Raw genomic sequence first — 21124 nt, forward strand, 5'->3', positions numbered from 1 at the left:
GCATCCAAATAGCCTGCTCTCATGGCTATTCACCCACACTTATACCACCCATTGTGGCCAAGCACTGCCATCTAAAGCACCTTTTCTCTCACCTGCTGTCTCTGTAAGTTCCCCATCAAACCCCTTAGATTGTAAGCTCTTCGGGGCAGGGATTTCCTTTCCTATTGTCTGATTTTGCTGCACTTATTGTATTATTATAATTCCCTGTACTGTATTCTTTGTGAAGCGCTGAGTACACTTTAGGCGCTATATAAATAAAGACATACAATACTGGTGTCTGTGAACAGTGACGCAGCGGTTTCTCATCACTGTACAGGACAACCACAATTTCAGCCTGGATCACATGCTACTAATGGAGGACAATTGCTTTGGGCTCCACACACTCAGACTTTGTGATTTAGGACTACTGGGATTTAATGTTGCACAGTCTGTTATTCTTCATGGTTACACAGCGCAGGTACTCGGCTCAATGTCATACACAAGATCTTTCTTTTAGTTACTGTACATTGAACACATTCTTTATCCTCTTATTCTTTATTTAATTTTTAAACAGAGAACAGAAGATATAAACACCGTGATCAGGGGAGAAATAGAAAGAGTTATGGAAAACAGACAACAGACAGGGCTCTCTTAATCCCCTCCTTTATATTACATTTTATTACACTGTGTATCAGAGGGACAGGGGCAGGCAGAGCTTTCAAGGGGCTGCAGTATTGGGGAAGGGGAAGTGGTGGGAATTAGGAGCTGTTAGGAATGCAAGAAACGGTTGAAGGCGTTGTATGCAGATTCCAGATCAAACAGCATCTGTCGGACTTGAGAGTCATCCAGTTCATCAGAGGCTGACATACTGCTGAGCTTCTGTAACCTGAGAGAGAGAGAGGAGAGCGAGTGTGAGACACACACAGAGATACTGCTGAGCTTCTGTAACCTGAGAGAGAGAGGAGAGCGAGTGTGAGACACACACAGAGATACTGCTGAGCTTCTGTAACCTGAGAGAGAGGAGAGCGAGTGTGAGACACACACAGAGATACTGCTGAGCTTCTGTAACCTGAGAGAGAGAGGAGAGTGAGTGTGAGACACACACAGAGATACTGCTGAGCTTCTGTAACCTGAGAGAGAGGAGAGCGAGTGTGAGACACACACAGAGATACTGCTGAGCTTCTGTAAACTGAGAGAGAGGAGAGCGAGTGTGAGACACACACAGAGATACTGCTGAGCTTCTGTAACCTGAGAGAGAGAGGAGAGCGAGTGTGAGACACACAGAGATACTGCTGAGCTTCTGTAAACAGAGAGAGGATAGTGAGTGTGAGACACACACAGAGATACTGCTGAGCTTCTGTAACCTGAGAGAGAGGAGAGCGAGTGTGAGACACACACAGAGATACTGCTGAGCTTCTGTAACCTGAGAGAGAGAGGAGAGTGAGTGTGAGACACACACAGAGATACTGCTGAGCTTCTGTAACCTGAGAGAGAGGAGAGCGAGTGTGAGACACACACAGAGATACTGCTGAGCTTCTGTAACCTGAGAGAGAGGAGAGCGAGTGTGAGACACACACAGAGATACTGCTGAGCTTCTGTAACCTGAGAGAGAGAGGAGAGCGAGTGTGAGACACAGAGATACTGCTGAGCTACTGTAACCTGAGAGAGAGAGGATAGTGAGTGTGAGACACACACAGAGATACTGCTGAGCTTCTGTAACCTGAGAGAGAGAGGAGAGCGAGTGTGAGACACACAGAGATACTGCTGAGCTTCTGTAACCTGAGAGAGAGGATAGCGAGTGTGAGACACACAGAGATACTGCTGAGCTTCTGTAACCTGAGAGAGAGGATAGTGAGTGTGAGACACACACAGAGATACTGCTGAGCTTCTGTAACCTGAGAGAGAGAGGAGAGCGAGTGTGAGACACACAGAGATACTGCTGAGCTTCTGTAACCTGAGAGAGAGAGGATAGTGAGTGTGAGACACACACAGAGATACTGCTGAGCTTCTGTAACCTGAGAGAGAGGAGAGCGAGTGTGAGACACACACAGAGATACTGCTGAGCTTCTGTAACCTGAGAGAGAGAGGAGAGCGAGTGTGAGACACACACAGAGATACTGCTGAGCTTCTGTAACCTGAGAGAGAGAGAAGAGCGAGTGTGAGACACACACAGAGATACTGCTGAGCTTCTGTAACCTGAGAGAGAGGAGAGCGAGTGTGAGACACACACAGAGATACTGCTGAGCTTCTGTAACCTGAGAGAGAGGAGAGCGAGTGTGAGACACACAGAGATACTGCTGAGCTTCTGTAACCTGAGAGAGAGGAGAGCGAGTGTGAGACACACACAGAGATACTGCTGAGCTTCTGTAACCTGAGAGAGAGAGGAGAGCGAGTGTGAGACACAGAGATACTGCTGAGCTACTGTAACCTGAGAGAGGATAGTGAGTGTGAGACACACACAGAGATACTGCTGAGCTTCTGTAACCTGAGAGAGAGAGGAGAGCGAGTGTGAGACACACACAGAGATACTGCTGAGCTTCTGTAACCTGAGAGAGAGGAGAGCGAGTGTGAGACACACACAGAGATACTGCTGAGCTTCTGTAACCTGAGAGAGAGGAGAGCGAGTGTGAGACACACAGAGATACTGCTGAGCTTCTGTAACCTGAGAGAGAGGAGAGCGAGTGTGAGACACACACAGAGATACTGCTGAGCTTCTGTAACCTGAGAGAGAGGAGAGTGAGTGTGAGACACACACAGAGATACTGCTGAGCTTCTGTAACCTGAGAGAGAGAGGAGAGCGAGTGTGAGACACACACAGATACTGCTGAGCTTCTGTAACCTGAGAGAGAGGAGAGCGAGTGTGAGACACACACAGAGATACTGCTGAGCTTCTGTAACCTGAGAGAGAGGAGAGCGAGTGTGAGACACACACAGAGATACTGCTGAGCTTCTGTAACCTGAGAGAGAGAGGAGAGCGAGTGTGAGACACACAGAGATACTGCTGAGCTTCTGTAACCTGAGAGAGAGGAGAGCGAGTGTGAGACACACAGAGATACTGCTGAGCTTCTGTAACCTGAGAGAGAGGAGAGCGAGTGTGAGACACACACAGATACTGCTGAGCTTCTGTAACCTGAGAGAGAGAGAGCGAGTGTGAGACACACACAGAGATACTGCTGAGCTTCTGTAACCTGAGAGAGAGGAGAGCGAGTGTGAGTCACACACAGATATACTGCTGAGCTTCTGTAACCTGAGAGAGAGGAGAGCGAGTGTGAGACACACAGAGATACTGCTGAGCTTCTGTAACCTGAGAGAGAGGATAGTGAGTGTGAGACACACACAGAGATACTGCTGAGCTTCTGTAACCTGAGAGTGAGAGGATAGTGAGTGTGAGACACACACAGAGATACTGCTGAGCTTCTGTAACCTGAGAGAGAGGAGAGCGAGTGTGAGACACACACAGAGATACTGCTGAGCTTCTGTAACCTGAGAGAGAGGATAGTGAGTGTGAGACACACACAGAGATACTGCTGAGCTTCTGTAACCTGAGAGAGAGAGGAGAGCGAGTGTGAGACACACACAGATACTGCTGAGCTTCTGTAACCTGAGAGAGAGAGGAGAACGAGTGTGAGAGACACACAGAGATACTGCTGAGCTTCTGTAACCTGAGAGAGAGAGGAGAGCGAGTGTGAGACACACACAGAGATACTGCTGAGCTTCTGTAACCTGAGAGAGAGAGAAGAGCGAGTGTGAGACACACACAGAGATACTGCTGAGCTTCTGTAACCTGAGAGAGAGGAAAGCGAGTGTGAGACACAGAGATACTGCTGAGCTTCTGTAACCTGAGAGAGAGAGGAGAACGAGTGTGAGAGACACACAGAGATACTGCTGAGCTTCTGTAACCTGAGAGAGAGAGGAGAGCGAGTGTGAGACACACACAGAGATACTGCTGAGCTTCTGTAACCTGAGAGAGAGAGGAGAGCGAGTGTGAGACACACACAGAGATACTGCTGAGCTTCTGTAACCTGAGAGAGAGAGAAGAGCGAGTGTGAGACACACACAGAGATACTGCTGAGCTTCTGTAACCTGAGAGAGAGGAGAGCGAGTGTGAGACACACACAGAGATACTGCTGAGCTTCTGTAACCTGAGAGAGAGGAGAGCGAGTGTGAGACACACACAGAGATACTGCTGAGCTTCTGTAACCTAAGAGAGAGAGAGGAGAGCGAGTGTGAGACACACAGAGATACTGCTGAGCTTCTGTAACCTGAGAGAGAGAGGAGAGTGTGAGACACACACAGAGATACTGCTGAGCTTCTGTAACCTGAGAGAGAGAGGAGAGTGAGTGTGAGACACACACAGATACTGCTGAGCTTCTGTAACCTGAGAGAGAGAGGATAGTGAGTGTGAGACACACACAGATACTGCTGAGCTTCTGTAACCTGAGAGAGAGGAGAGCGAGTGTGAGACACACACAGAGATACTGCTGAGCTTCTGTAACCTGAGAGAGAGGAGAGTGAGTGTGAGACACACAGAGATACTGCTGAGCTTCTGTAACCTGAGAGAGAGGATAGCGAGTGTGAGACACACAGAGATACTGCTGAGCTTCTGTAACCTGAGAGAGAGGATAGTGAGTGTGAGACACACAGAGATACTGCTGAGCTTCTGTAACCTGAGAGAGAGGAGAGCGAGTGTGAGACACACAGAGATACTGCTGAGCTTCTGTAACCTGAGAGAGAGAGAGCGAGTGTGAGACACACACAGAGATACTGCTGAGCTTCTGTAACCTGAGAGAGAGAGAGGAGAGCGAGTGTGAGACACACAGAGATACTGCTGAGCTTCTGTAACCTGAGAGAGAGAGGAGAGCGAGTGTGAGACACACAGAGATACTGCTGAGCTTCTGTAACCTGAGAGAGAGGATAGCGAGTGTGAGACACACAGAGATACTGCTGAGCTTCTGTAACCTGAGAGAGGAGAGCGGGTGTGAGACACACAGAGATACTGCTGAGCTTCTGTAACCTGAGAGAGAGGAAAGCGAGTGTGAGACACACACAGAGATACTGCTGAGCTTCTGTAACCTGAGAGAGAGGATAGCGAGTGTGAGACACACAGAGATACTGCTGAGCTTCTGTAACCTGAGAGAGAGGAGAGCGAGTGTGAGACACACACAGAGATACTGCTGAGCTTCTGTAACCTGAGAGAGAGGATAGTGAGTGTGAGACACACACAGAGATACTGCTGAGCTTCTGTAACCTGAGAGAGAGAGGAGAGCGAGTGTGAGACACACACAGAGATACTGCTGAGCTTCTGTAACCTGAGAGAGAGAGGAGAGCGAGTGTGAGACACACACAGAGATACTGCTGAGCTTCTGTAACCTGAGAGAGAGAGAGGAGAGCGAGTGTGAGACACACAGAGATACTGCTGAGCTTCTGTAACCTGAGAGAGAGGATAGCGAGTGTGAGACACACAGAGATACTGCTGAGCTTCTGTAACCTGAGAGAGAGGAGAGCGAGTGTGAGACACACACAGAGATACTGCTGAGCTTCTGTAACCTGAGAGAGAGGATAGTGAGTGTGAGACACACACAGAGATACTGCTGAGCTTCTGTAACCTGAGAGAGAGAGGAGAGCGAGTGTGAGACACACAGAGATACTGCTGAGCTTCTGTAACCTGAGAGAGAGAGGATAGTGAGTGTGAGACACACACAGAGATACTGCTGAGCTTCTGTAACCTGAGAGAGAGAGGAGAGCGAGTGTGAGACACACACAGAGATACTGCTGAGCTTCTGTAACCTGAGAGAGAGAGAAGAGCGAGTGTGAGACACACACAGAGATACTGCTGAGCTTCTGTAACCTGAGAGAGAGGAAAGCGAGTGTGAGACACACACAGAGATACTGCTGAGCTTCTGTAACCTGAGAGAGAGAGGAGAGCGAGTGTGAGACACACACAGAGATACTGCTGAGCTTCTGTAACCTGAGAGAGAGAGGAGAGCGAGTGTGAGACACACACAGATACTGCTGAGCTTCTGTAACCTGAGAGAGAGAGGAGAGCGAGTGTGAGACACACACAGATACTGCTGAGCTTCTGTAACCTGAGAGAGAGAGGAGAGCGAGTGTGAGACACACACAGAGATACTGCTGAGCTTCTGTAACCTGAGAGAGGATAGCGAGTGTGAGAGACACACAGATACTGCTGAGCTTCTGTAACCTGAGAGAGGAGAGCGGGTGTGAGACACACAGAGATACTGCTGAGCTTCTGTAACCTGAGAGAGAGGATAGTGAGTGTGAGACACACACAGAGATACTGCTGAGCTTCTGTAACCTGAGAGAGAGAGGAGAGCGAGTGTGAGACACACACAGAGATACTGGAGCTTTTGTAACCTGAGAGAGAGGAGAGCGAGTGTGAGACACACAGAGATACTGCTGAGCTTCTGTAACCTGAGAGAGAGGAGAGCGAGTGTGAGACACACACAGAGATACTGCTGAGCTTCTGTAACCTGAGAGAGGATAGCGAGTGTGAGAGACACACAGATACTGCTGAGCTTCTGTAACCTGAGAGAGGATAGCGAGTGTGAGAGACACACAGAGATACTGCTGAGCTTCTGTAACCTGAGAGAGAGAGGAGAGCGAGTGTGAGACACACACAGAGATACTGCTGAGCTTCTGTAACCTGAGAGAGGATAGCGAGTGTGAGACACACAGAGATACTGCTGAGCTTTTGTAACCTGAGAGAGAGGAGAGCGAGTGTGAGACACACAGAGATACTGCTGAGCTTCTGTAACCTGAGAGAGAGGAGAGCGAGTGTGAGACACACAGAGATACTGCTGAGCTTCTGTAACCTGAGAGAGAGGAGAGCGAGTGTGAGACACACAGAGATACTGCTGAGCTTTTGTAACCTGAGAGAGAGGAGAGCGAGTGTGAGACACACAGAGATACTGCTGAGCTTCTGTAACCTGAGAGAGAGGAGAGCGAGTGTGAGACACACAGAGATACTGCTGAGCTTTTGTAACCTGAGAGAGAGGAGAGCGAGTGTGAGACACACACACAGATACTGCTGAGCTTCTGTAACCTGAGAGAGGATAGCGAGTGTGAGACACACACAGAGATACTGCTGAGCTTCTGTAACCTGAGAGAGAGGAGAGCGAGTGTGAGACACACACAGATACTGCTGAGCTTCTGTAACCTGAGAGAGAGGAGAGCGAGTGTGAGACACACACAGAGATACTGATGAGCTTCTGTAATCTGAGAGAGGAGAGCGAGTGTGAGACACACAGAGATACTGCTGAGCTTCTGTAACCTGAGAGAGGATAGCGAGTGTGAGAGACACACAGAGATACTGCTGAGCTTCTGTAACCTGAGAGAGAGGATAGTGAGTGTGAGACACACACAGAGATACTGCTGAGCTTCTGTAACCTGAGAGAGAGAGAGAGCGAGTGTGAGAAACACACAGAGATACTGCTGAGCTTCTGTAACCTGAGAGAGGAGAGCGGGTGTGAGACACACAGAGATACTGCTGAGCTTCTGTAACCTGAGAGAGAGGAGAGCGAGTGTGAGTCACACAGAGATACTGCTGAGCTTCTGTAACCTGAGAGAGAGGAGAGTGAGTGTGAGACACACACAGAGATACTGCTGAGCTTCTGTAACCTGAGAGAGAGGAGAGCGAGTGTGAGACACACACAGAGATACTGCTGAGCTTCTGTAACCTGAGAGAGAGCGAGTGTGAGAGACACACACAGAGATACTGCTGAGCTTCTGTAACCTGAGAGAGCGAGTGTGAGACACACACACAGAGATACTGCTGAGCTTCTGTAACCTGAGAGAGAGAGGAGAGCGAGTGTGAGACACACACAGATACTGCTGAGCTTCTGTAACCTGAGAGAGAGAGGAGAGCGAGTGTGAGACACACACAGAGATACTGCTGAGCTTCTGTAACCTGAGAGAGAGGAGAGTGAGTGTGAGACACACACAGAGATACTGCTGAGCTTCTGTAACCTGAGAGAGAGAGCGAGTGTGAGAGACACACAGAGATACTGCTGAGCTTCTGTAACCTGAGAGAGAGAGGATAGTGAGTGTGAGACACACACAGATACTGCTGAGCTTCTGTAACCTGAGAGAGAGAGGATAGTGAGTGTGAGACACACACAGATACTGCTGAGCTTCTGAAACCTGACAGAGAGGATAGTGAGTGTGAGACACACACAGAGATACTGCTGAGCTTCTGTAACCTGAGAGAGAGAGAGGAGAGCGAGTGTGAGACACAGAGATACAGCTGAGCTTCTGTAACCTGAGAGAGAGAGGAGAGCGAGTGTGAGACACACAGAGATACTGCTGAGCTTCTGTAACCTGAGAGAGAGGAAAGCGAGTGTGAGACACACACAGAGATACTGCTGAGCTTCTGTAACCTGAGAGAGAGAGGATAGTGAGTGTGAGACACACACAGATACTGCTGAGCTTCTGAAACCTGACAGAGAGGATAGTGAGTGTGAGACACACACAGAGATACTGCTGAGCTTCTGTAACCTGAGAGAGAGAGAGGAGAGCGAGTGTGAGACACAGAGATACAGCTGAGCTTCTGTAACCTGAGAGAGAGAGGAGAGCGAGTGTGAGACACACAGAGATACTGCTGAGCTTCTGTAACCTGAGAGAGAGGATAGTGAGTGTGAGACACACACAGAGATACTGCTGAGCTTCTGTAACCTGAGAGAGAGAGGAGAGCGAGTGTGAGACACACACAGAGATACTGCTGAGCTTCTGTAACCTGAGAGAGAGAGGAGAGCGAGTGTGAGACACACACAGAGATACTGCTGAGCTTCTGTAACCTGAGAGAGAGAGAGGAGAGCGAGTGTGAGACACACAGAGATACTGCTGAGCTTCTGTAACCTGAGAGAGAGGATAGCGAGTGTGAGACACACAGAGATACTGCTGAGCTTCTGTAACCTGAGAGAGAGGAGAGCGAGTGTGAGACACACACAGAGATACTGCTGAGCTTCTGTAACCTGAGAGAGAGGATAGTGAGTGTGAGACACACACAGAGATACTGCTGAGCTTCTGTAACCTGAGAGAGAGAGGAGAGCGAGTGTGAGACACACAGAGATACTGCTGAGCTTCTGTAACCTGAGAGAGAGAGGAGAGCGAGTGTGAGACACACACAGAGATACTGCTGAGCTTCTGTAACCTGAGAGAGAGAGAAGAGCGAGTGTGAGACACACACAGAGATACTGCTGAGCTTCTGTAACCTGAGAGAGAGGAAAGCGAGTGTGAGACACACACAGAGATACTGCTGAGCTTCTGTAACCTGAGAGAGAGAGGAGAGCGAGTGTGAGACACACACAGAGATACTGCTGAGCTTCTGTAACCTGAGAGAGAGAGGAGAGCGAGTGTGAGACACACACAGAGATACTGCTGAGCTTCTGTAACCTGAGAGAGAGAGGAGAGCGAGTGTGAGACACACACAGAGATACTGCTGAGCTTCTGTAACCTGAGAGAGAGAGAAGAGCGAGTGTGAGACACACACAGAGATACTGCTGAGCTTCTGTAACCTGAGAGAGAGGAGAGCGAGTGTGAGAGACACACAGAGATACTGCTGAGCTTCTGTAACCTGAGAGAGAGAGGAGAGCGAGTGTGAGACACACACAGAGATACTGCTGAGCTTCTGTAACCTGAGAGAGGATAGCGAGTGTGAGACACACAGAGATACTGCTGAGCTTTTGTAACCTGAGAGAGAGGAGAGCGAGTGTGAGACACACAGAGATACTGCTGAGCTTCTGTAACCTGAGAGAGAGGAGAGCGAGTGTGAGACACACACACAGATACTGCTGAGCTTCTGTAACCTGAGAGAGGATAGCGAGTGTGAGACACACACAGAGATACTGCTGAGCTTCTGTAACCTGAGAGAGAGGAGAGCGAGTGTGAGACACACAGAGATACTGCTGAGCTTCTGTAACCTGAGAGAGAGGAGAGCGAGTGTGAGACACACACAGAGATACTGATGAGCTTCTGTAATCTGAGAGAGGAGAGCGAGTGTGAGACACACAGAGATACTGCTGAGCTTCTGTAACCTGAGAGAGAGAGAGAGCGAGTGTGAGAAACACACAGAGATACTGCTGAGCTTCTGTAACCTGAGAGAGGAGAGCGGGTGTGAGACACACACAGAGATACTGCTGAGCTTCTGTAACCTGAGAGAGAGGAGAGCGAGTGTGAGTCACACAGAGATACTGCTGAGCTTCTGTAACCTGAGAGAGAGGAGAGTGAGTGTGAGACACACACAGAGATACTGCTGAGCTTCTGTAACCTGAGAGAGAGGAGAGCGAGTGTGAGACACACACAGAGATACTGCTGAGCTTCTGTAACCTGAGAGAGAGCGAGTGTGAGAGACACACACAGAGATACTGCTGAGCTTCTGTAACCTGAGAGAGCGAGTGTGAGACACACACACAGAGATACTGCTGAGCTTCTGTAACCTGAGAGAGAGAGGAGAGCGAGTGTGAGACACACACAGATACTGCTGAGCTTCTGTAACCTGAGAGAGAGAGGAGAGCGAGTGTGAGACACACACAGAGATACTGCTGAGCTTCTGTAACCTGAGAGAGAGGAGAGCGAGTGTGAGACACACACAGAGATACTGCTGAGCTTCTGTAACCTGAGAGAGAGAGCGAGTGTGAGAGACACACAGAGATACTGCTGAGCTTCTGTAACCTGAGAGAGAGAGGATAGTGAGTGTGAGACACACACAGATACTGCTGAGCTTCTGTAACCTGAGAGAGAGAGGATAGTGAGTGTGAGACACACACAGATACTGCTGAGCTTCTGAAACCTGACAGAGAGGATAGTGAGTGTGAGACACACACAGAGATACTGCTGAGCTTCTGTAACCTGAGAGAGAGAGAGGAGAGCGAGTGTGAGACACAGAGATACAGCTGAGCTTCTGTAACCTGAGAGAGAGAGGAGAGCGAGTGTGAGACACACAGAGATACTGCTGAGCTTCTGTAACCTGAGAGAGAGGAAAGCGAGTGTGAGACACACACAGAGATACTGCTGAGCTTCTGTAACCTGAGAGAGAGAGGAGAGCGAGTGTGAGACACACAGAGATACTGCTGAGCTTCTGTAACCTGAGAGAGGATAGCGAGTGTGAGAGACACACAGATACTGCTGAGCTTCTGTAACCTGAGAGAGAGGAGAGCGAGTGTGAGACACACAGAGATACTGCTGAGCTTCTGTAACCTGAGAGAGAGGAGAGCGAGTGTGAGACACACACAGAGATACTGATGAGCTTCTGTAATCTGAGAGAGAGAGAGGAGAGCGAGTGTGAGACACACACAGAGATACTGATGAGCTTCTGTAATCTGAGAGAGGAGAGCGAGTGTGAGACACACAGAGATACTGCTGAGCTTCTGTAACCTGAGAGAGAGAGCGAGTGTGAGAAACACACAGAGATACTGCTGAGCTTCTGTAACCTGAGAGAGAGGAGAGCGAGTGTGAGACACACACAGATACTGCTGAGCTTCTGTAACCTGAGAGAGGATAGCGAGTGTGAGAGACACACAGATACTGCTGAGCTTCTGTAACCTGAGAGAGAGGAGAGCGAGTGTGAGACACACAGAGATACTGCTGAGCTTCTGTAACCTGAGAGAGAGGAGAGCGAGTGTGAGACACACACAGAGATACTGCTGAGCTTCTGTAACCTGAGAGAGAGGAGAGCGAGTGTGAGACACACACAGAGATACTGCTGAGCTTCTGTAACCTGAGAGAGAGAGGAGAGCGAGTGTGAGACACACACAGAGATACTGCTGAGCTTCTGTAACGTGAGAGAGAGGAGAGCGAGTGTGAGACACACAGAGATACTGCTGAGCTTCTGTAACCTGAGAGAGGAGAGCGAGTGTGAGACACACACAGAGATACTGCTGAGCTTCTGTAACCTGAGAGAGAGGAGAGCGGGTGTGAGACACACAGAGATACTGCTGAGCTTCTGTAACCTGAGAGAGAGGAGAGCGAGTGTGAGACACACACAGAGATACTGCTGAGCTTCTGTAACCTGAGAGAGAGGAGAGCGAGTGTGAGACACACAGAGATACTGCTGAGCTTCTGTAACCTGAGAGAGAGGAGAGTGAGTGTGAGACACACAGAGATACTGCTGAGCTTCTGTAACCTGAGAGAGAGGAGAGCGAGTGTGAGACAAACACATAGATACTGCTGAGCTTCTGTAACCTGAGAGAGAGCGAGTGTGAGAGACACACACAGAGATACTGCTGAGCTTCTGTAACCTGAGAGAGAGAGGAGAGCGAGTGTGAGAGACACACAGATACTGCTGAGCTTCTGTAACCTGAGAGAGAGAGGAGAGCGAGTGTGAGACACACACAGAGATACTGCTGAGCTTCTGTAACCTGAGAGAGAGGAGAGCGAGTGTGAGACACACACAGAGATACTGCTGAGCTTCTGTAACCTGAGAGAGAGAGCGAGTGTGAGAGACACACAGAGATACTGCTGAGCTTCTGTAACCTGAGAGAGAGAGGATAGTGAGTGTGAGACACACACAGATACTGCTGAGCTTCTGAAACCTGACAGAGAGGATAGTGAGTGTGAGACACACACAGAGATACTGCTGAGCTTCTGTAACCTGAGAGAGAGGAGAGCGAGTGTGAGACACACAGATACTGCTGAGCTTCTGTAACCTGAGAGAGGAGAGCGAGTGTGAGACACACACAGAGATACTGCTGAGCTTCTGTAACCTGAGAGAGAGATAGGATAGTGAGTGTGAGACACACACAGAGATACTGCTGAGCTTCTGTAACCAGAGAGAGGAGAAAGAGTGTGAGACACACAGAGATAATGCTGAGCTTCTGTAACCTGAGAGAGAGGAGAGCGAGTGTGAGACACACACAGAGATACTGCTGAGCTTCTGTAACCTGAGAGAGAGAGAGAGCGAGTGTGAGACACACAGAGATACTGCTGAGCTTCTGTAACCTGAGAGAGAGAGGAGAGCGAGTGTGAGAGACACACAGAGATAATGCTGAGCTTCTGTAACCTGAGAGAGAGAGGAGAGCGAGTGTGAGAGACACACAGAGATAATGCTGAGCTTCTGTAACCTGAGAGAGAGAGGATAGTGAGTGTGAGACACACACAGAGATAATGCTGAGCTTCTGTAACCTGAGAGAGAGAGAGAGGATAGTGAGAGTGTGAGACACAGAGAGATACTGCTGAGCTTCTGTAACCTGAGAGAGAGGATAGTGAGTGTGAGACACACACAGAGATACTGCTGAGCTTCTGTAACCTGAGAGAGAGAGAGAGAGAGGATAGTGAGTGTGAGACACACACAGAGATACTGCTGAGCTTCTGTAACCAGAGAGAGAGAGGATAGTGAGTGTGAGACACACACAGAGATACTGCTGAGCTTCTGTAACCAGAGAGAGAGGATAGTGAGTGTGAGACACACACAGAGATACTGCTGAGCTTCTGTAACCTGAGAGAGGAGAGCGAGTGTGAGACACACACAGAGATACTGCTGAGCTTCTGTAACCTGAGAGAGGAGAGCGGGTGTGAGACACACACAGAGATACTGCTGAGCTTCTGTAACGTGAGAGAGAGGAGAGCGAGTGTGAGACACACACAGAGATACTGCTGAGCTTCTGTAACGTGAGAGAGAGGAGAGCGAGTGTGAGACACACAGAGATACTGCTGAGCTTCTGTAACCTGAGAGAGAGAGGAGAACGAGTGTGAGACACACACAGAGATACTGCTGAGCTTCTGTAACCTGAGAGAGAGAGGAGAGTGAGTGTGAGACACACACAGAGATACTGCTGAGCTTCTGTAACCTGAGAGAGAGAGGAGAGTGAGTGTGAGTCACACAGAGATACTGCTGAGCTTCTGTAACCTGAGAGAGAGAGGCGAGTGTGAGTGTGAGTCACACAGAGATACTGCTGAGCTTCTGTAACCTGAGAGAGAGAGGAGAGCGAGTGTGAGACACACAGAGATACTGCTGAGCTTCTGTAACCTGAGAGAGAGGAGAGCGGGTGTGAGACACACACAGAGATACTGCTGAGCTTCTGTAACCTGAGAGAGAGAGAGGAGAGCGAGTGTGAGACACACACAGAGATACTGCTGAGCTTCTGTAACCTGAGAGAGAGAGGAGAGTGAGTGTGAGTCACACAGAGATACTGCTGAGCTTCTGTAACCTGAGAGAGAGGATAGTGAGTGTGAGACACACACAGATACTGCTGAGCTTCTGTAACCTGAGAGAGAGAGGAGAGCGAGTGTGAGACACACACAGAGATACTGCTGAGCTTCTGTAACCTGAGAGAGAGAGAGGAGAGCGAGTGTGAGACACACACAGAGATACTGCTGAGCTTCTGTAACCTGAGAGAGAGAGGAGAGTGAGTGTGAGTCACACAGAGATACTGCTGAGCTTCTGTAACCTGAGAGAGAGGATAGTGAGTGTGAGACACACACAGATACTGCTGAGCTTCTGTAACCTGAGAGAGAGGATAGTGAGTGTGAGACACACACAGAGATACTGCTGAGCTTCTGTAACCTGAGAGAGAGGAGAGCGAGTGTGAGACACACACAGAGATACTGCTGAGCTTCTGTAACCTGAGAGAGAGGAGAGCGAGTGTGAGACACACACAGAGATACTGCTGAGCTTCTGTAACCTGAGAGAGAGGAGAGTGAGTGTGAGTCACACACAGAGATACTGCTGAGCTTCTGTAACCTGAGAGAGAGAGGAGAGTGAGTGTGAGTCACACAGAGATACTGCTGAGCTTCTGTAACCTGAGAGAGAGGAGAGCGAGTGTGAGAGACACACAGATACTGCTGAGCTTCTGTAACCTGAGAGAGAGAGGAGAGCGAGTGTGAGTCACACAGAGATACTGCTGAGCTTCTGTAACCTGAGAGAGAGAGGAGAGCGAGTGTGAGACACAGAGATACTGCTGAGCTTCTGTAACCTGAGAGAGAGGAGAGCGAGTGTGAGACACACACAGATACTGCTGAGCTTCTGTAACCTGAGAGAGGATAGTGAGTGTGAGACACACACAGATACTGCTGAGCTTCTGTAACCTGAGAGAGAGGATAGTGAGTGTGAGACACACACAGATACTGCTGAGCTTCTGTAACCTGAGAGAGAGGAGAGCGAGTGTGAGACACACACAGAGATACTGCTGAGCTTCTGTAACCTGAGAGAGGATAGTGAGTGTGAGTCACACACAGAGATACTGCTGAGCTTCTGTAACCTGAGAGAGAGGAGAGCGAGTGTGAGACACACAGAGATACTGCTGAGCTTCTGTAACCTGAGAGAGAGCGAGTGTGAGAGACACACACAGAGATACTGCTGAGCTTCTGTAACCTGAGAGAGGATAGTGAGTGTGAGTCACACACAGAGATACTGCTGAGCTTCTGTAACCTGAGAGAGAGGAGAGCGAGTGTGAGACACACAGAGATACTGCTGAGCTTCTGTAACCTGAGAGAGAGCGAGTGTGAGAGACACACACAGAGATACTGCTGAGCTTCTGTAACCTGAGAGAGAGAGGAGAGCGAGTGTGAGACACACACAGAGATACTGCTGAGCTTCTGTAACCTGAGAGAGAGGAGAGTGAGTGTGAGACACACAGAGATACTGCTGAGCTTCTGTAACCTGAGAGAGAGGAGAGCGAGTGTGAGACACACACAGAGATACTGCTGAGCTTCTGTAACCTGAGAGAGAGGAGAGCGAGTGTGAGTCACACAGAGATACTGCTGAGCTTCTGTAACCTGAGAGAGAGAGGAGAGTGAGTGTGAGACACACACAGATACTGCTGAGCTTCTGTAACCTGAGAGAGAGAGGATAGTGAGTGTGAGACACACACAGATACTGCTGAGCTTCTGTAACCTGAGAGAGAGGAGAGCGAGTGTGAGACACACACAGAGATACTGCTGAGCTTCTGTAACCTGAGAGAGAGGAGAGTGAGTGTGAGACACACAGAGATACTGCTGAGCTTCTGTAACCTGAGAGAGAGGATAGCGAGTGTGAGACACACAGAGATACTGCTGAGCTTCTGTAACCTGAGAGAGAGGAGAGCGAGTGTGAGACACACACAGAGATACTGCTGAGCTTCTGTAACCTGAGAGAGAGGAGAGTGAGTGTGAGACACACACAGAGATACTGCTGAGCTTCTGTAACCTGAGAGAGAGAGGAGAGCGAGTGTGAGACACACACAGATACTGCTGAGCTTCTGTAACCTGAGAGAGAGGAGAGCGAGTGTGAGACACACACAGAGATACTGCTGAGCTTCTGTAACCTGAGAGAGAGGAGAGCGAGTGTGAGACACACACAGAGATACTGCTGAGCTTCTGTAACCTGAGAGAGGATAGTGAGTGTGAGACACACAGAGATACTGCTGAGCTTCTGTAACCTGAGAGAGAGGAGAGCGAGTGTGAGACACACACAGAGATACTGCTGAGCTTCTGTAACCTGAGAGAGAGGAGAGCGAGTGTGAGAGACACACACAGAGATACTGCTGAGCTTCTGTAACCTGAGAGAGAGAGGAGAGCGAGTGTGAGACACACAGAGATACTGCTGAGCTTCTGTAACCTGAGAGAGAGGAGAGCGAGTGTGAGACACACACAGAGATACTGCTGAGCTTCTGTAACCTGAGAGAGAGGAGAGCGAGTGTGAGACACACAGAGATACTGCTGAGCTTCTGTAACCTGAGAGAGAGGAGAGCGAGTGTGAGACACACAGAGATACTGCTGAGCTTCTGTAACCTGAGAGAGGAGAGCGAGTGTGAGAGACACACAGAGATACTGCTGAGCTTCTGTAACCTGAGAGAGAGGAGAGCGAGTGTGAGACACACACAGAGATACTGCTGAGCTTCTGTAACCAGGCGCGAGCACAGGGGGGAGAGCAGGCACGAGCGCAGGTGGGAGAGCGGGCGCTATCGCAGGTGGGAGAGCGGGCGCTAGCGCAGGTGGGAGAGATGAAGAGTGCGCGAGAGAGAGGGGAGCATTTGAGATAGAGGAGAGCGCGATAGAGGAGAGCGCAGGGCACGAGAGAGAGAAGCGCAAGAATGAGGGAAACGTAGGAGTCATCCTTAGACACATACCACTGACTGACTTTCTCTCGTCCCTCGAAGTCCGGGGGGAGGTGACTCATCCTGTTCATAGTCTCCATCAACTCTCGCAGGTCAGGCTGGATCTGTCAGTGCAGAGCAAAGCGTGAAGCGAGATAACGCCGGGCAGAGACAAAGAGCGTGATAACGCCGGGCAGAGACAAAGAGCGCGATAACGCCGGGCAGAGACAAAGAGCGCGATAACGCCGGGCAGAGACAAAGAGCGTGATAACGCCGGGCAGAGACAAAGAGCGCGATAACGCCGGGCAGAGACAAAGAGCGCGATAACGCCGGGCAGAGACAAAGAGCGCGATAACGCCGGGCAGAGACAAAGAGCGCGATAACGCCGGGCAGAGACAAAGAGCGTGATAACGCCGGGCAGAGACAAAGAGCGTGATAACGCCGGGCAGAGACAAAGAGCGTGATAACGCCGGGCAGAGACAAAGAGCGTGATAACGCCGGGCAGAGACAAAGAGCGTGATAACGCCGGGCAGAGACAAAGAACGCGAAAACGCCGGGCAGAGACATGAAGAGCGCGATAACGCCGGGCAGAGACAAAGAGCGCGATAACGCCGGGCAGAGACAAAGAGCGCGATAACGCCGGGCAGAGACAAAGAGCGCGATAACGCCGGGCAGAGACAAAGAGCGCGATAACGCCGGGCAGAGACAAAGAGCGCGATAACGCCGGGCAGAGACAAAGAGCGCGATAACGCCGGGCAGAGACATGAAGAGCGCGATAACGCCAGGCAGAGACATGAAGAGCGTGATAACGCCGGGCAGAGACATGAAGAGCGTGATAACGCCGGGCAGAGACATGAAGAGCGTGATAACGCCGGGCAGAGACAAAGAGCGTGATAACGCCGGGCAGAGAAAAAGAGCGCGATAACGCCGGGCAGAGACAAAGAGCGCGATAACGCCGGGCAGAGACAAAGAGCGCGATAACGCCGGGCAGAGACAAAGAGCGCGATAACGCCGGGCAGAGACAAAGAGCGCGATAACGCCGGGCAGAGACATGAAGAGTGTGATAACGCCGGGCAGAGACATGAAGAGCGAGATAACGCCGGGCAGAGACATGAAGAGCGTGATAACGCCGGGCAGAGACAAAGAGCGCGATAACGCCGGGCAGAGACATGAAGAGCGTGATAACGCCGGGCAGAGACATGAAGAGAGTGATAACGCCGGGCAGAGACAAAGAGCGTGATAACGCCGGGCAGAGACATGAAGAGTGAGATAACGCCGGGCAGAGACATGAAGAGCGTGATAACGCCGGGCAGAGACATGAAGAGCGTGATAACGCCGGGCAGAGACATGAAGAGCGTGATGACGCCGGGCAGAGACATGAAGAGCGTGATAACGCCGGGCAGAGACATGAAGAGCGTGATAACGCCGGGCAGAGACATGAAGAGCGTGATAACGCCGGGCAGAGACATGAAGAGCGTGATAACGCCGGGCAGAGACATGAAGAGCGTGATAACGCCGGGCAGAGACATGAAGAGCGTGATAACGCCGGGCAGAGACATGAAGAGCGTGATAACGCCGGGCAGAGACATGAAGAGCGTGATAACGCCGGGCAGAGACATGAAGAGCGTGATAACGCCGGGCAGAGACATGAAGAGCGTGATAACGCCGGGCAGAGACATGAAGAGCGCGATAACGCCGGGCAGAGACATGAAGAGCGTGATAACGCCGGGCAGAGACATGAAGAGCGTGATAACGCCGGGCAGAGACATGAAGAGCGCGATAACGCCGGGCAGAGACATGAAGAGCGTGATAACGCCGGGCAGAGACATGAAGAGCGCGATAACGCCGGGCAGAGACAAAGAGCGTGATAACGCCGGGCAGAGACATGAAGAGCGTGATAACGCCGGGCAGAGACAAAGAGCGCGATAACGCCGGGCAGAGACATGAAGAGCGTGATAACGCCGGGCAGAGACAAAGAGCGCGATAACGCCGAGCAGAGACATGAAGAGCGTGATAACGCCGAGCAGAGACATGAAGAGCGTGATAACGCCGGGCAGAGACATGAAGAGCGTGATAACGCCGGGCAGAGACATGAAGAGCGTGATAACGCCGGGCAGAGACATGAAGAGCGCGATAACGCCGGGCAGAGACATGAAGAGCGCGATAACGTCAGGCAGAGACATGAAGAGCGCGATAACGCCGGGCAGAGACATGAAGAGCGTGATAACGCCGGGCAGAGACATGAAGAGCGTGATAACGCCGGGCAGAGACAAAGAGCGCGATAACGCCGGGCAGAGACATGAAGAGCGTGATAACGCCGGGCAGAGACATGAAGAGCGTGATAACGCCGGGCAGAGACAAAGAGCGCGATAACGCCGGGCAGAGACATGAAGAGCGCGATAACGCCGGGCAGAGACATGAAGAGCGTGATAACGCCGGTCAGAGACAAAGAGCGCGATAACGCCGGGCAGAGACATGAAGAGCGTGATAACGCCGGGCAGAGACATGAAGAGCGTGATAACGCCGGGCAGAGACATGAAGAGCGTGATAACGCCGGGCAGAGACATGAAGAGCGTGATAACGCCGGGCAGAGACATGAAGAGCGTGATAACGCCGGGCAGAGACATGAAGAGCGTGATAACGCCGGGCAGAGACATGAAGAGCGCGATAACGCCGGGCAGAGACTTGAAGAGCGTGATAACGCCGGGCAGAGACATGAAGAGCGTGATAACGCCGGGCAGAGACATGAAGAGCGCGATAACGCCGGGCAGAGACATGAAGAGCGCGATAACGCCGGGCAGAGACATGAAGAGCGTGATAACGCCGGGCAGAGACATGAAGAGCGTGATAACGCCGGGCAGAGACATGAAGAGCGTGATAACGCCGGGCAGAGGCAAAGAGCGCGATAACGCCGGGCAGAGACATGAAGAGCGAGATAACGCCGGGCAGAGACATGAAGAGTGCGATAACGCCGGGCAGAGACATGAAGAGCGCGATAACGCCGGGCAGAGACATGAAGAGCGTGATAACGCCGGGCAGAGACATGAAGAGCGTGATAACGCCGGGCAGAGACATGAAGAGCGCGATAACGCTGGGCAGAGACAAAGAGCGCGATAACGCCGGGCAGAGACAAAGAGCGCGATAACGCCGGGCAGAGACATGAAGAGCGCGATAACGCCGGGCAGAGACATGAAGAGCGTGATAACGCCGGGCAGAGACATTAAGAGCGTGATAACGCCGGGCAGAGACATGAAGAGCGCGATAACGCCGGGCAGAGACATGAAGAGCGCGATAACGCCGGGCAGAGACATGAAGAGCGTGATAACGCCGGGCAGAGACATGAAGAGCGTGATAACGCCGGGCAGAGACATGAAGAGCGCGATAACGCCGAGCAGAGACATGAAGAGCGCGATAACGCCGGGCAGAGACATGAAGAGCGTGATAACACCGGGCAGAGACATGAAGAGCGTGATAACGCCGGGCAGAGACATGAAGAGCGCGATAACGCCGGGCAGAGACATGAAGAGCGTGATAACGCCGGTCAGAGACAAAGAGCGCGATAACGCCGGGCAGAGACATGAAGAGCGCGATAACGCTGGGCAGAAACATGAAGAGCGTGATAACGCCGGGCAGAGACATGAAGAGCGTGATAACGCCGGGCAGAGACATGAAGAGCGTGATAACGCCGGGCAGAGACATGAAGAGCGTGATAACGCCGGGCAGAGACATGAAGAGCGCGATAACGCCGGGCAGAGACATGAAGAGCGTGATAACGCCGGGCAGAGACAAAGAGCGCGATAACGCCGGGCAGAGACATGAAGAGCGTGATAACGCCGGGCAGAGACATGAAGAGCGTGATAACGCCGGGCAGAGACATGAAGAGCGTGATAACGCCGGGCAGAGACATGAAGAGCGTGATAACGCCGGGCAGAGACATGAAGAGCGTGATAACGCCGGGCAGAGACATGAAGAGCGCGATAACGCCGGGCAGAGACATGAAGAGCGTGATAACGCCGGGCAGAGACATGAAGAGCGTGATAACGCCGGGCAGAGACATGAAGAGCGTGATAACGCCGGGCAGAGACATGAAGAGCGTGATAACGCCGGGCAGAGACATG

At 51.2% G+C, this 21124-nt stretch overlaps 1 protein-coding gene across 1 annotated transcript in view; it reads right to left on the reverse strand.

Annotated features, from left to right (window-relative positions):
- Nucleotides 1-515: 515 nt before the first annotated feature.
- The window catches only part of VPS28 (VPS28 subunit of ESCRT-I), a 25876-nt gene continuing 5267 nt past the window's right edge, over nt 516-21124 (reverse strand). The window contains exons 2-3 of the mRNA XM_075580507.1: nt 17040-17131; nt 516-865 (exon numbers count right to left, since the gene is read on the reverse strand). Coding sequence (XP_075436622.1) covers nt 748-865; nt 17040-17131 — 210 coding nt within the window. The 3' untranslated portion in view covers nt 516-747. The remainder of the gene's footprint in view (nt 866-17039; nt 17132-21124) is intronic.

The sequence above is a fragment of the Ascaphus truei genome (genome assembly GCF_040206685.1).
Source record: "Ascaphus truei isolate aAscTru1 chromosome 3 unlocalized genomic scaffold, aAscTru1.hap1 SUPER_3_unloc_1, whole genome shotgun sequence".
Classification (NCBI taxonomy): domain Eukaryota; kingdom Metazoa; phylum Chordata; class Amphibia; order Anura; family Ascaphidae; genus Ascaphus; species Ascaphus truei.